Source organism: Phoenix dactylifera, chromosome 1, assembly GCF_051530095.1.
Source record: "Phoenix dactylifera cultivar Ajwa chromosome 1, Ajwa_hap1_PhDact_Kaust_v1.1, whole genome shotgun sequence".
Classification (NCBI taxonomy): domain Eukaryota; kingdom Viridiplantae; phylum Streptophyta; class Magnoliopsida; order Arecales; family Arecaceae; genus Phoenix; species Phoenix dactylifera.
The window spans coordinates 32096204-32111312 of NC_143190.1; the positions used below are offsets into that span (position 1 = coordinate 32096204).

General features: G+C 48.4%; 1 protein-coding gene across 1 annotated transcript; it reads left to right on the forward strand.

Annotated features, from left to right (window-relative positions):
- Nucleotides 1-14065: 14065 nt before the first annotated feature.
- Nucleotides 14066-14863, forward strand: LOC149768570 (uncharacterized). Its single transcript, XM_089930479.1, has one exon. The coding sequence runs from the start codon at nucleotides 14066-14068 to the stop codon at nucleotides 14861-14863; it is 798 nt and encodes a 265-aa protein (XP_089786605.1).
- Nucleotides 14864-15109: the final 246 nt, after the last annotated feature.

A 15109-nucleotide genomic window follows, 5' to 3' on the forward strand; every position in this document is an offset into this window, starting at 1 on the left:
GATCTGGGATCCCGAAACCTCCATCCGAAGCGGCTGCAATCCCGCCGGAAGTGGGTGCTTCCAACCGGAGGCGCCATCGGCGTCTCACGAAAAAGACGAAGAGCCAGCGCGGATGAAGAAGAAGTGGACGAAGGAGAAGTCCACACTGCTCCTACCCAGAGGCGCCATCCACGCCTCACGAAAAAGATGAGGAGACGCCGCAGAAGAAGCTCCCGCTGCCTCCAGGGGAACGCCTCCTCCAAGGGATATTCCGGTCCTCCCCAGTGTTAGGGGAGAGAAGGAATACAAGGGAGAAGAGCATATGGAGGCACGGTCCCGGATCAAGCGTCTGGTGCGGAGCTCAATCGGGAGGCTGAACTTCAAGGAGGGGAGACGTGATCCCGGATGAAACGCCTAGAGCGGAGTTCCGCCGGAGAGAACCTCCTTGTTGATCCCAGATGAAACGGCTAGTTGGCGGAAGTCGCGAAGGGCGCGCCTCCCGTTCCTTCGATAGGGGTCTCTCAACCATGCGCCGGAGAGGAGGCCCACGATCCATGGCAATCTGAACAGCTCCGGCTTGGCAGGCTCCATCGCACCTGCACCTATATTTATAGCCAAACTGCGGCCCCCCGGTCGTTCCGATGCGGGTGGCTCCAATAAATGCGGGCGCATTGAATCCGGAGCCGATCCGGCTCTCGAGGCGTATCTTCCCGCGATTTCCTAAGCGTCATTCTCCTTAATCGCATTCTTTGTGCAGGACACTCCGGGTGGCCTGTACCCCTAGGTCCACGTATCTCCGCTCGCGCCCAGGCCGCATCCGCCTCAAAGAACGCGCGTATCGCGGCCGCTTAACTGACACTCCTCGCAAGCAGCAACTGGCGATCCGATTTCCCAGGTAACCCCTCAATTAGCATTTAATGCCCATCTGGTGTTCCCCAGGCAACGCTTGGAGAGGAGGAGAAACACGATCGCAGCTGGCCACGGAGAAATCTCGTCGGGCGGCAAGCGACAGGCGCACGACCAGCGAGCAGAATTTTCCGAGGCTCGGCCCTCGGATGCCAGGCTAACCCGATGATCATCCCGGGAGCAGACTAGCCTGAAGCCCCGACCGGTCGCCTCGGCTTGCGCCAGCCTTGGCCGACCAACGAGCGGAATTTTCCGAGGCTCGGCCCTCGGATGCCAGGCTAACCCGATGATCATCCCGGGAGCAGACTAGCCTGAAGCCCCGACCGGTCGCCTCGGCTTGCGCCAGCCTTGGCCGACCAACGAGCGGAATTTTCCGAGGCTCGGCCCTCGGATGCCAGGCTAACCCGATGATCATCCCGAGAGCAGACTAGCCTGAAGTCCCGACCGGTCGCCTCGGCTTGCGCCAGCCTTGGCCGACCAACGAGCGGAATTTCCCGAGGCTCGGCCCTCGGATGCCAGGCTAACCCGATGATCATCCCGGGAGCAGACTAGCCTGAAGCCCCGACCGGTCGCCTCGGCTTGCGCCAGCCTTGGCCGACCAACGAGCGGAATTTCCCGAGGCTCGGCCCTCGGATGCCAGGCTAACCCGATGATCATCCCGGGAGCAGACTAGCCTGAAGCCCCGACCGGTCGCCTCGGCTTGCGCCAGCCTTGGCCGACCAACGAGCGGAATTTCGTGAGGCCTGACAACCCTCGGATGCCAGGCTAACCCGATGATCATCCCGGGAGCAGACTAGCCTGAAGCCCCGACCGGTCGCCTCGGCTTGCGCCAGCCTTGGCCGACCAACGAGCGAAATTTCCCGAGGCTCGGCCCTCGGATGCCAGGCTAACCCGATGATCATCCCGGGAGTAGACTAGCCTGAAGCCCCGACCGGTCGCCTCGGCTTGCGCCAGCCTTGGCCGACCAACGAGCGTAATCTCCTGAGGCTTGGCCCTCGGATGCCAGGCTAACCCGATGATCATCCCGGGAGCAGACTAGCCTGAAGCCCCGACCGGTCGCCTCGGCTTGCGCCAGCCTTGGCCGACCAACGAGCGGAATTTTCTGAGGCCTAACCCTCGGATGCCTGGCCTAGCGCCGGAAGAAGTCCCCGAGGCCTAACCCTCGGATGCCTGGCTTAGCGCCGGAAGAAGTTCCTGAGGCCTAACCCTCGGATGCCTGGCCTAGCGCCGGAAGAAGTTCCTGAGGCCTAACCCTCGGATGCCTGGCTTAGCGCCGGAAGAAGTTTCTGAGGCCTAACCCTCGGATGCCTGGCCTAGCGCCGGAAGAAGTTCCTGAGGCCTAACCCTCGGATGCCTGGCCTAGCGCCGGAAGAAGTTCCTGAGGCCTAACCCTCGGATGCCTGGCGTAGCGCCGGAAGAAGTTCCTGAGGCCTAACCCTCGGATGCCTGGCGTAGCGCCGGAAGAATTCCCTGAGGCCTAACCCTCGGATGCTTGGCCTAGCGCCGGAAGAAGTTCCTGAGGCCTAACCCTCGGATGCCTGGCTTAGCGCCGGAAGAAGTTCCTGAGGCCTAACCCTCGGATGCCTGGCTTAGCGCCGGAAGAATTCCCTGAGGCCTAACCCTCAGATACCTGGCCTAGCGCCAGAAGAATTTCAAGAGTCGGGAGTCAGCGAAACGCTACCAAGAGTTAAAAAGAAGAAGGACGAAAGTGAAATGAAGAAACTCTATTTGCATTAACTTTCATTGTTTCAGGGCCGAGACCCATACAACTTGGCAAAACGCCAACACACAAAGAAAAGTACAGAGGGTCAGCTTGGAGGAACCCCCGGGTCGGGAACGCCCGGCACGTCCGCAAGGGGTAGGGAGACGGTTGGAGAATCAGCAGGCAATGGCGCCGGAGGGGAGTCGAGAAGGGAGATCCCACTCAGGTCAATTTCGGGGTACTTAGCCGACACCCTTGCCAGGCCTTCCTCGAAGCCTAAGACAAAGGAGTCGGACCCCGCGTCCGACATGTCACGGACGAACTCGTCAGACTGACGATAGGCCTGTACCGCCTCCAACATATCACGGGTGAACTCGGCGGACTGACGATAAGCCTGTACCGCCTGACGCCCGATCTCCGCACTCTTCTCGGCCAGCGCCGCCTCTGCCCGCTCCATAATCTGAGCTTTCGCCTCCAAGACCTTCGCCACAATCCGGTCATCCGCCTCGGAGGAGACCCTCAGCAGATCAGCCTGAGCCTCCTTGTGCTTCGCCTCGGCAGCAATGCGAGCAGCCTCAGCCTCCTCCAGGCGCGAATGAAGCTCCTGGTCGCTCGCGCCCCAAAGGCGAATCGACGCCATTAAGGAAGGATGTCCGCCGAAATCCTCAGACTGCCAGGTCAGCAACAACCGCCATACGCCATAAAGAAGGCGGGGAGCTCGAAGCGCGCGCGCCTCTCCGAGGGATGGCGGCAATCCCGAAGCATCACTCCCTTCACCCGTTCCCCTTCTGGTTCCAGGCTCGGAAGTGGGGGGCTACTGTTACGGGGGAACTTAGCCACCATGCCCCATGTGACCGGCACGCGCGCCCAGGAAGACTACGGCAGCCCCTTGATCCAGCAATCCGACCCCGAGTCGGACATCTTCGGCTCCGCAGCCCGACCCCGAGTCGGCTGCCCCTTGATCCAGCAATCCGACCCCGAGTCGGACATCTTCGGCTCCGCAGCCCGACCCCGAGTCGGCAGCCCCTTGATTCAGCAATCCGACCCCGAGTCGGACATCTTCGTCTCCGCAGCCCGACCCCGAGTCGGACATCTCTCGACAACGACAGGCTATTTCCCAGAGGCACGCCGTAGCCTCCTGCTCCACTACTCCCTGCAACGGTTGTATCTGGCGCTGCTCCACGATCCCCTGTAACGGCCGTACAAGGCGGAGCTCCACTACGCCCTGTCATGTCCGTACCCAGCGCTGCCCCACGACGCCCTGTAACGGCCGTGTCAGTGGCAGCTCCATCGTGCCCCACGATGACGAACCCCCCTGAAAGACCCCCCAGCCTGGTATATATGCGGCTGGGGGAAGAAGGGGGGTAAGCAAGAACTTCCAGAGCATTCTCTTACTTGCTACTATTATCTCTCCTTCTCCTCCAATCTCCTCTGACTTGATCGTCGGAGGGCCCCCACTACCCCAGTGGTGGTGCGAGGCTTGCTTGCAGGTTTCCCGGTGGAAGGTGGAGCGCAATCAACATCAACCAAGGCAACTCAAACGGAACCCCGTTCACACCGCTGTGCCAATCGTTCTCGGTTTGGACCACCAGCAACACACCCCATATACCCCTGAGCAGAATGGGGTGGCTGAACGACGACATAGACACCTTCTTGAAACCATACGCAGTATTTTGTTTCACTCCTCTTTGCCTTCTGACTTCTGGGTCGAAGCTTTTTTTACTGCAAATCATCTTATTAACTGTCTTCCTAAGGCAGTCCTACAACACTTCTCTTCCTTTGAGTGTCTGTACAATAAAGCTCCTGATTACAAATTTCTTAAAGTGTTTGGCTGTAGATGCTTTCCGTGGCTCAGGCCTTATTCAGTTAGCAAATTTTCTCCCAGGTCCATTTCATGTATTTTCCTTGGCTATTCCTCAAACCACAAGGGTTATCGTTGTTATGATCCAGTCCATAACAAAATTTACATTTCTCGCCATGTCACATTTGATGAGAATTGTTTTCCATTCTCCTCAGCACAGAAACTCCATTCATCTTCTCCACCAATCCTTTCCACTCCTTCGTTTCCCCCTATAGCATTTGTTCCCACTTCATGTCCTGTTCCACCGGCTACTCCACCTTCACCTACATCTTCTGCAGGATCGTCATCTTCATTACACACTGCCAGCATTCCTATACCACCTATTTCTTCCACTTTTTCCTCACCTCCACTAAACACTCAGCCTCTACTTTCAGTTCCTGTGACAGCAAGTCCATATCCCTCATTACCTCATCAGTCTTCACAACATTTGCCCACCCACTCAATGATTACCAGATCTAAGACAGGATCCTTAAAGCCTAAACATATCCTATCTCTACTTAGTTCTTCAACAGAAATTTCAACCAGTCAGGAAGAAGAACCGAGTTGTTTCACAAAAGCTGTCAATGATCCAAGATGGAGGGCTGCTATGTCAGCAGAGTTTAATGCCCTATTAGATCAAAGGACATGGGAGCTGGTACCTAGAAGCACTGCCACTAATATACTCGGCTGCAAGTGGACATATCGAATTAAACGAAAATCTGATGGTTCCATTGCTAGATTCAAAGCTCGCTTGGTAGCCCAAGGGTTTAAACAAGAGTATGGTATCAATTATCATGAGACATTTAGTCCCGTAGCAAAATTCCAAACCATCCGTGTGTTTATCTCAATTGCTCTCTCATTTCATTGGGAAATCAAACAACTAGATGTCTCGAATGCGTTCCTTCATGGTGTTTTGGAGGAATCCGTTTACATGGATCAGCCTAAAGGATTTCAGAATTCGAATTTCCCGGAGCATGTTTGTCATTTAAAGAAGGCGATCTATGGGCTCAAACAAGCGCCTAGTCAATGGTTTTGCACTTTTTCAGAAGCCTTACTTCAATTTGGTTTTACTGTCAGTTCTGCCGATTCCTCCTTATTTCTCTATCACTGCAAAGGAGTTAGTCTCTATTTACTCATCTATGTAGATGATATTCTCATCATGGGCAACAACAACGCAGAACTACATAAACTTCTGTTATGTCTTCAAGACAAATTCAGGATTAAAGACCTCGGCAGGCTATCTCATTTTCTTGGAATTCATGCTACTTATTCCTCTGATGGCCTCATTCTTAGTCAACATCAATATGCCTTGAATATTTTGCACAAAACTGGGATGATGGACAGTAAATCTGTTACCTCACCGTTGTCTATTTCAAAAGCTCCCAAGCAGAGCATTTCTTTTTCTGATCCTGAATTCTTTCGGCGAGTTACAGGTTCACTCTAGTATCTAACGATTACTCGCCCGGATATCGCTTTTGCTGTGAATTACTTAAGTCAATTCATGCACTCTCCGCTGCTACATCATTTTGAGCAATTAAAGCGGGTGCTCCGCTATATCAGAGGAACAATTCATCATTCACTGCATTTTACACCTGGATCTCTCATACTTCATGCCTTTAGTGATTCGGACTGGGCGGGAGATATCAATGATAGAAGGTCTACCACTGGTTTTTGTGTGTTTCTGGGTAATAATTTGATTTCATGGCTTTCCAAGAAGCAACCGACTGTCGCCAAATCTTCAACCGAAGCAGAATATCGGGCGCTTGCCATTACTTCAGCTGAACTCATTTGGTTACGACGGCTTCTTTCCGATTTTTCAATCTCCTCTACATCTCCTACCCTATTGCATTGTGACAACATTTCAGCACTTTAGTTGGCTTCGAACCCGGTGTTTCATGCAAGGACGAAACACATCGAGGTCGATTACCATTTCATTAGGAAAAGAGTGCAGAGCAAGGAAATTGCCTTAGCCCATGTTTCTACCTTAGATCAGCCAGTTGATCTCTTCACCAAGGCTCTATCTACTCAACGTCATAAGGATTTTTGTGCCAAACTGAAGGTTCTTTCTGCTCCTTCAGCTTGAGGGGGCCTATTGACATGTATGCTCAGATGCGAGTAGTGATTCAAATCTCAAATGAATTATGTTACTCTCTAACAGAATTCGGAAGCCTCAGGATCCTTCCAGCATCCTCTAGACCACTCTAGAATATATTTCTGTTAGCCACAGCTGTAATCTGGTAGAGCAAAGTCGGTTGTATGTGTCTATATATAGACTGTAATATTCCCTCAGTTTTATGATGAATATATATAATATCAATGGCTTAAAGGTACTGTTCACGGTACCATGCCAGACAATGAACAGTAACTCTGTTCATTAAAAGTTCTCCAATCTTCTTTGGTTTTGTCATAGGCGATCTCCATCATACTTCACATAACCTACTTTAAAAGCAAGGCTTATGATATTTCAAAATAGAGAATAAGAAGAAATAGAATAAGAAGTATTGGAATTCACAGACAAATGTTTCAAAGGGCATACCTTGTTGCTTTTATTTAGTTCGATCACAACAATCACCTAAACTAGAACTAATGTAGAAGCAGCAAGACTATCTAATTAATATTTCTTAGTGTGAATTATTCTAATAGAATTACATGAAATTCAGATGAAATTATAGCCAAATAAAGGAGAAGCCACATATCTATAGAATGAAAAAAGTTGTGTAGATGAAGTGCTTACCTTGCTAAAGAAAGCAAAGACTTAATTTTAGAGTATGATTAGGGGTGATTGATAAAGGATCTAGAGAAACATCACGATCAAATTGTTTCAGACACTATGTTAAATTGGATAACTAGGTGATAATTAAATTGCAAGCGGAAATTCTTGAGGTGGAGGTGAAGGGTAATTTAGTGGGCGGGGGCTAGAGTGTAAACAAATGAAACAAAATCACATTATCTTCTTTAAAATGTTAAATCACCAACAATTTAGTTTTAAAAGCCGTAATATATTCCTAGTATCAATTCAATTCAGTTCCATAAGATAGTCAGGCTCAGTTTGCTTGAAGGAGAAGAACATTTACAAGACAAATACCTAAGCCAATAACATGCCATCTCATTGTTGAAAGAATTGTTTATAATTTACAGTATGTAAATAAAGCTTCAAAACAAAGGAGAAAGGAAAATTTTGCCAACTCTGACCTGAATTTGTCTCCTTAGTCCTTAGGGCATTTACCAGAATTATCAAGGACTAAAGATCAGTGAGTGAGTACATGATTGCTTAAATTTATATGACATTTCTTTAAAATAATAATGGCCATCTTTAGTTGATTCAGGATCACTCTCATGAAGAGAGAAGTGCCAAAGGAAAATTTAAGTTTAATTATGTTCACAAAATAATGAGTGCAAACTAGTTCTTACTAAAAACATATTATGTTGCCAACTCAAAATTTTGAGGGCATTAGAAATTCAAATAGGTAGAAACAAAGCATTCATGATTACTCTTGGAAGAGCCTAACAAAATGAACCTAACATTCAAATAATCCCTGTGGTAACTTAGGTAATATTCTCCGTTAGATACTACAATGCATGGCCTCCCTATCGAAGCCTTTTTCAATATCTCAATGATGCCGGGTAGTCAATTCGATCTATCTGTATTAATCAACTGCCAAGCAAGCTATGAAATATATAGTTCAAAACTTGTGGTGCCAAATACTTGTCTCTCCACCTGCAGGGGAATTTCTAGATGGTTAATTCTAAAAAGTAAAACCAGAGTGGCAAAGGAAAACAAAGCCATGCCATGGCCAAAGCATGCAACAGAAATGATGTAATAAAGTGCTACGTACCAACACTAAAACAAAGTGAAGGGCCAAGTCACTGAAATATACCCAACAAAGAAAATCCAAGTCCAAAGGTATTCCTGTTAATACCAAATACGAATGCGACATGGGTGGTGCATCACCACTACTGATAAAGTTGGGTTTGAAAGCATTTGCATGGTGGCAACAATGACTCTACTCTCACCTGAATTGTCTGCCATGGATCAATAAGATTTTTCATCCATTATACTGGGTCAGATAAGTTCTTTATATATCTCACCAGTTGGATCGAAGTGTAGGTCACTGTGCATAGGAATCTAAAAGGGGGCCAATTAATGCATTTGATAAAGTTGTCAGGGGTTGGTACCAGTGACCTGGATTCCAGTCTCGTCCTTAATTTTAGAGCCAGGTTTTTGTCCTTCCTGGTTGCAGAAAGGAAAAAGAAACATCATGCAGAAGCTCAGAGAGGAGAAGGATGATGTAGCTCATTGTTTTCTTGTACCAAACTCTACTATTAATCTATTATTTAAATCCACCAACTCTATAATGCCATCTTTGTTGGAGTTTTAATTTATAAAATAATTTAAATTTATTAAAAAATAAAATCAAACTTACCTCGTGTTTCCAAAACTTTTAAACTCATTTTTTTTTAGTTGCATATGGGATATATGAAAACAAGCCTTCTTACTTAAAATTTTTTTTCTTTTCAAGTCTAAATTGGGCTTTGCGGGAATAGGCTGGTGGTCACACGCGCCTGCTAGGGTTGGCCGGCATGCATCACATTGATCAATAGGCTCGAGTCTAGCATTGACCCCTAGCAAAGAATTAATCCGCTCTATTCTCTTTCTCACTTCTGTTCTCGAAAGATTCTCTGAGGTAGAAACTTCTTCTCTTCTCTCCTCATTTTTTGATTTTCTTCTTCTTTTATTTTCTGGACTGTTGAAGAAGTCATTAGGCTCAAGCCTCTTAGCGATCGTGCTTGTTAGAGGAAGATCAAACTGAGCCAAATTGTTGTACTTTAAAAACGAGATCACTGCATACCAGTATGTAGGGGGCAAATCACATTCTTAAGATAATGTTAATCATATGCCTCAATCCATGCAAGCTTTCAACCAATTAATTTTTGAAAGATTTTGTAGATATTAAGTTTTTATTTCAATTTGTTATTTCAAATCACAAATTGCAATTTTTCGATGCATTTTATCCCAACAAATTTGATAATGGAAATAGGCGAGGCACCATATTTATCTCATAGGTGTTTAAATTTGCATCCGTTTCATCTAAACAAATTAGATTTGGTTCAGATCCTTTATGATCACTGCTACGCTATAGTGCAAATTCCTCAAAATGATTCACTACTAGAAAAATGGATTTTACCAACGCTTTTTTGGCGACGCTTGTCACAAGCGCCGTCAATTTTTTGTCTAGCACCGACGGTTTAAAAAAGCGTCGGCAATAAACGACGCTTCGTGGGCTAAGACGACGCTAAGTAGCGTCGTCGAAATATAAAAAAAAGGCCGATGCTTTTCAAAGCGTCGTCGAAGGCCATTTTTGAACAGAGGCCGCACCCCCCTCCCCTCCTCTCTTCATTGCTCTTTCTCGATCTCAATTAAATAAAATCAGTTGAATGATCCAGAGATCAAGAGATCCCATCCTGACCTCCCCAAAAGGATCCGGAGATCAAGAGAAGGGTAGAACTAATTAGGTCCTCGATTTAGCCCCACATCGGCGGATTAACAAGTGGTGGTGGGGAATTAAGAGGGCGGAGGTGGAGATGCGATGATGGACACCGAGCTGGTCCTGGAGAAGGCACTGGGCTTGGCGTCCAAGTGCTGAGCCCATGGCCTGATGCGCCGCATCGTCGCCATCATCCCCACCACCACCTTCGCCAAGATGTCCACCCAGCTCGGTGGCGGCGTTGGGGTTGGCCTTGACGTCCACCACCACCCGGCGTGCCTCCTCCTCCCACCTGGCGGGCCTCCACCAGCCGTTGGTGAAGAAAGGGATGGTCATGATGCGGCACATCTTGCGCCAGTGCTCGCCGTAGACGGTGAAGACCATGTCGAAGATGTCGGTGAAGATGTCGAACTCGACGCCCTGGGCGATGGCGAGTGTCACTGCGGCGAAAAGCCCCAGCAGGGCCTTCTCCATTACTCTCCACTCGAAACCAAAGGCAGAGAGAGAGTTTCAGCTAAAAAAAAAAAGGCAGAGAGAGAGAGAGAGAGAGACGGGAGCCGGGTGGGTGGCGAGGATTGGGATGGAGTGGATGAGAGGTGGTGTGGGGACTTGGGAGGGTTTTAAAGGGGGTAGGTGAGGACTGAGGGCCGTTAGGGGTGACGGAGTAGGTGACGGAGGGCCGTTAGGGGTGATGGTCAGTCTCATCCAAAGAAGATTATGCCGGTTCCCCAGTGACCCCACGGTTGAAATTTGTGATTGAACTAGTTGGTTATACTTTTTAGCGACGCTTACAAGCATCGCTAAAAGTTAGCGACGCTTTTTCAAAGCGTCGGCAAATATTTTCTCCACTCTTACATAGCCGACGCTTTGGTGACGCTTTGAAAAGCGTCAGAAAGAAATGTGCCGACGCTTATAAGCGTCGGTAAAGACCTTAAAAAGCGTCGCCAAAGCTTCTTTTTCTTGTAGTGTTGCTTGTCAAGTGCGAACATTCAACTGTTGTCACAAGAATATATTAATTTAAAAGCACGTAAAGAAAGAAATCATGGAGGATAGATAAAAGTAAAAGGGATGATTCCACACAGACTAAATAGAAGTTCAATAGAAAAAAGTGGGTCCACTGTTTCAGGATTTACTTTTTTTAATATATTTAGAAAATCTAAATTTTCAAGAACATCTTGCTTTGATTTTAAATCAAAGAGTACAGTAAGCATATAACGTTTTGCACTGTGATCCCCTGTACTTTAAACTATTTCAAATAGCCCACCGAGCTACATTCTGTGACAAAGTGCTCCTTCCATCCATCTCCGCTAACCAAACCTTTAGTAAAAGGCTCACAGCATTATCACATGAATCTTGAAATATTTGAAAAACCCTAGTACATACCCTTATCCGTGTTTAAATATTCTTTTTTCAAAAAAAATTCTTATATACTCTTTGTTTCATCCTCCTCATCCTTTTTTTTATATTTAAAATTATACTCTACACTACGGGCATTGTCGACGATGCACCACAGAACAATCTAAGGAATGAGGTTGGAAGGGGATGGGAGGTGGCAATCTGAGATGGGCATATGGTAAATAGGGCCTATTGATATGAGACGAGGTGATTGGCATGGTGCACCGCCACGTGGTGCACCTGATGTAGAGTATAATTTCTCCTCTTTGCCCCCATCAGTAACCTCTCATTCCCATTCGCCTCCTTCTCCTCCCTACATCACCGCACCCTCCACAACCCCTCTCTCCCTCTCCCCCATGTTGCCACCGTCACCTGCTGCCCCACTCAACCTCCATGTCTACCAACAACTCCCCAGCGTCGATCTAATGGACACCGACCCTAACCTGGCCTTCGTATGGGCTACTAAAATTAGCATGTAGAAAGTCTCGTAGCAATTAGCTTCAAAAACTCTACAAATCAAATGGCCATGCATGGATGGACCTCCACAGGTTGATATCCCTAACACCACCCCAACCCTAGAGAATGCTAACTGCAGCAAGCCCATCCATATCAATGGTACCATTATCATGTCTCTGGGTGATGGTGGATGATTGTAGCGGTGGTGATTGATCATGTGATGACGGTTGTGGTGATTGATCATGGTGGTGGTACTTCCCATGGAGAGTATGATACTTGTGGCGTTGGTGGTGATGATGACAGGAGCGATGATAATGGTCGTGGTCAAGGTTCGTTGTCTCGATGCCACACTAGCACATTGTCAATATGATATGGTACAAATTTCTTTTGGCATACCGAGTGTCAATACGCCGTCCGTATCAGATACCGGTACCGAATTGGTATGATACAGTATGCTCCATATCGTCTGGTTCAGGCCAGTAAATGGTGAACCTTGGTCACGGTGATCATTGTTGAATTGGGCCAGCAAGTTGGCCAGATGCTACATTTGTTCGAGTTGGACCATCAGACAAATCCCATTACAAATTTTGAGCCTGCCCCAGAGCTGAGCCTGAATCCATAATTGTTCTCTTCTCACATGCCGTACCATATGTTATCCTCACCAAGAGTTGGTTCACGTCGTAATGATCCAAGCACCTCCTCCTCGCATTATTAATACGCTAGAGAAAGGGCAAGAAAATCACAGATCTCTTATTTCCATCTTATTTATTCTCTATTCCCCTAAGAACCTTAATTGTGTCCGCATTTCTTAAGAGATCTTTGTGGTTATTTAGCCATTGGAATACCAGGCATGCCCTATTACTATTTCAGGCACTCTTAAAATCTCCTACTATACTGGAGTAGATTTTTGCGGTAGGCAGTGACTAGTCAGGAGTTGGAGGCTTACAGACCGGTGGAGGGAGCATCTGCGATTTCTCATCTGCTCTTCGCTGATGATTGCCTACTTTTAGCCAGGACGTCTAGGCAAACGGCCCGAGTTATAGGTCAGATTCTTCAAAATTACTGTGCTGTGTCAGGTCAGCGGGTCAATTTGGCCAAATCAGTTGTTATCTTTAGCCTGAAGACTCGAGTGGCGCTGAAGCTCTCTATACTGGAGGTCCTGGGAGTGGGTGAGCAGGTGGGCCTGATGACATATCTGGGGTTTCCATTATGCGGCCGATGACTGAGGATTAGAGATCGCATGTCGCTTGAGCTTAGCATCAGACGCAGGTTAGAGGGCTGGTAGATACACACATTGTCTATGATGGGGAGGATCACTCTGGTTCGCTCTGTACTTACCTCAGTCCCTAGTTATCTACTATACCACGTCGATATCCCGGTGGCAGTCCTGAGGTCCCTTGAGCAGTTTTCAGGAATTTTATCTGGGGGAGGAGCAGTGGTAGAGGCGGGATCCATCTGGTAGCTTGGGAGATTGTATGCCAGCCGGTCAGTGCTGAAGATCTGGAGGTGCAGTCTTTGGTGGCAATACGGAAGGTATTAGCGGCGAGGCATGCAGTTAGATATGTGCTTGAGTCCGAGAGTATGTGGTCCTCACTGATGAGGGCCAAATATGGTGCTTTGGTGCCTGGGGGGCAAGTGGAGCGTTACCACTCTCCGGTCTGGAGAGTGATGTGTGCTAGGGCTATGGTGGTGCTTCCGAAGATCAGATGGGCTATTGGTGATGGCTCTATAGATATGATGGAGGACAGTTGGGTGACCGAGTGGCCGATTTGCTGTCTGCCGACCATGGTGGACTCAGCGAGATTAGCTGGGTGCAGGGTTAGCGATATGCTGGACTCAGAGGGGAACCATTGGAGGGTGGGGATGATTAGGGAGGCATTTGGTGAGTAGCTGGCGGAGTTGATTTTGGCCCTGCCAGTCCCCACTGGAGGGGAGTTTGATAGGTTACTTTGGACACCGACAGGGTGGTCGTGGGTGCGAGCCTGGGATCTTCACGCATTGTTCAACAGGTCGCCAGCTCGACAGATCGCAGGTGGCTGGATATGGAGGTTACGGATTCATCCCCGAGTGGCACTCTTCATCTGAAAGGTGGCTTGGGGCTGTCTCCCAACAAGGAGTATGCTTGTCCGGCGTGGCATTCGGATCTCTCAATTTTGTGAGGCGTGTGGTGATATCGTGGAGACCATCGAGCATGTTCTTCTGCAGTGTTCTAGGGCACGAGAGATATGGCAAAGATCTCCGGTCCCTTTACCTGATGCGGTGGTCTCGGCGTAGGATCTGTTGCGGGTGTTGAGAGATTCCATGTCCAGGCCCAGATTGGCGGTGGATGGGATACTGAGAGCGTACCTGTCCTATCACATTTGGTTGGACAGGAATGCAGGCATATTTGAGGAAAGGCGGTCACTTCCGAGGATGGTGGTGGACAGAGCGGCGCGACACGCGAGGGAGGTTATGGCGGCTGTTACTGAGTTTTCTTCTGGGATGGCTAGGGACACCTGGGGTACTCCTCACGCTGCTTCAGCGCCCCATTTTGCCCTTGTCTCTTGGGTACCCCCACCCCTTGACTATCTCAAAGTAAACTTCGACGGCAGCAGGTCATTGGATGGTGTGACTGGAGGGGTAGGTTATGTGATCAGGGATCATTGTGGTAGGTTGATTGCCGCAGGAGGGCGGCGTACACCGGGGCTTACAGTTGTTGGGGCAGAGTTGTGGGCTGCATGGGAGGATTTATCCTACGCCAGGCAGGTACTTGGCGTCGAGCGAGTGCACCTTGAGGGAGACTCTGCGGTGGTAATCGACTGGATCCGGGGGGCGGACAGATATGGTGATGGTCACCCCCTTATTCGGAAGACTCGTAGGATGGCTCAGCTGATGAGCGGATTTCAGGCTGACCATGTGTTTAGGGAGGCGAACAGGATCGCAAACTGGGTCGCCTCTTTCGTGGCCCGGCATTCCGGGGATTTTTTGTGGACGTCTGCTTCAGATGCTCCTTTTGAAGTGTTTGCAGTAATTCTTCTTATTAACATGTTTATGGTTGGCAAGGCAAGAGCAATTCCATCTTCTTTTCTTCTCTGCTGCTTTCGATCAGCCCTCATGTGAAAACAAATTGCTATGATGATCCTAATCACTGATCCCAGTAATAAGTTGGTCATGGTTTATCTCTATGTGGCCACCACTTGGAAAGACCAATGGAAGAAAATAGGAAGGTGAGCATGTTCTGAGATAGTGATATGAAGCATAGAGATGGCAATAACTATGATGATTAGGTTTTGTGATATGAAGCTAATGTTGACGTTCTTAAAGAGAAACATCCAAGTCTCCCTGGAGACCTTGGTTAATCTGTCG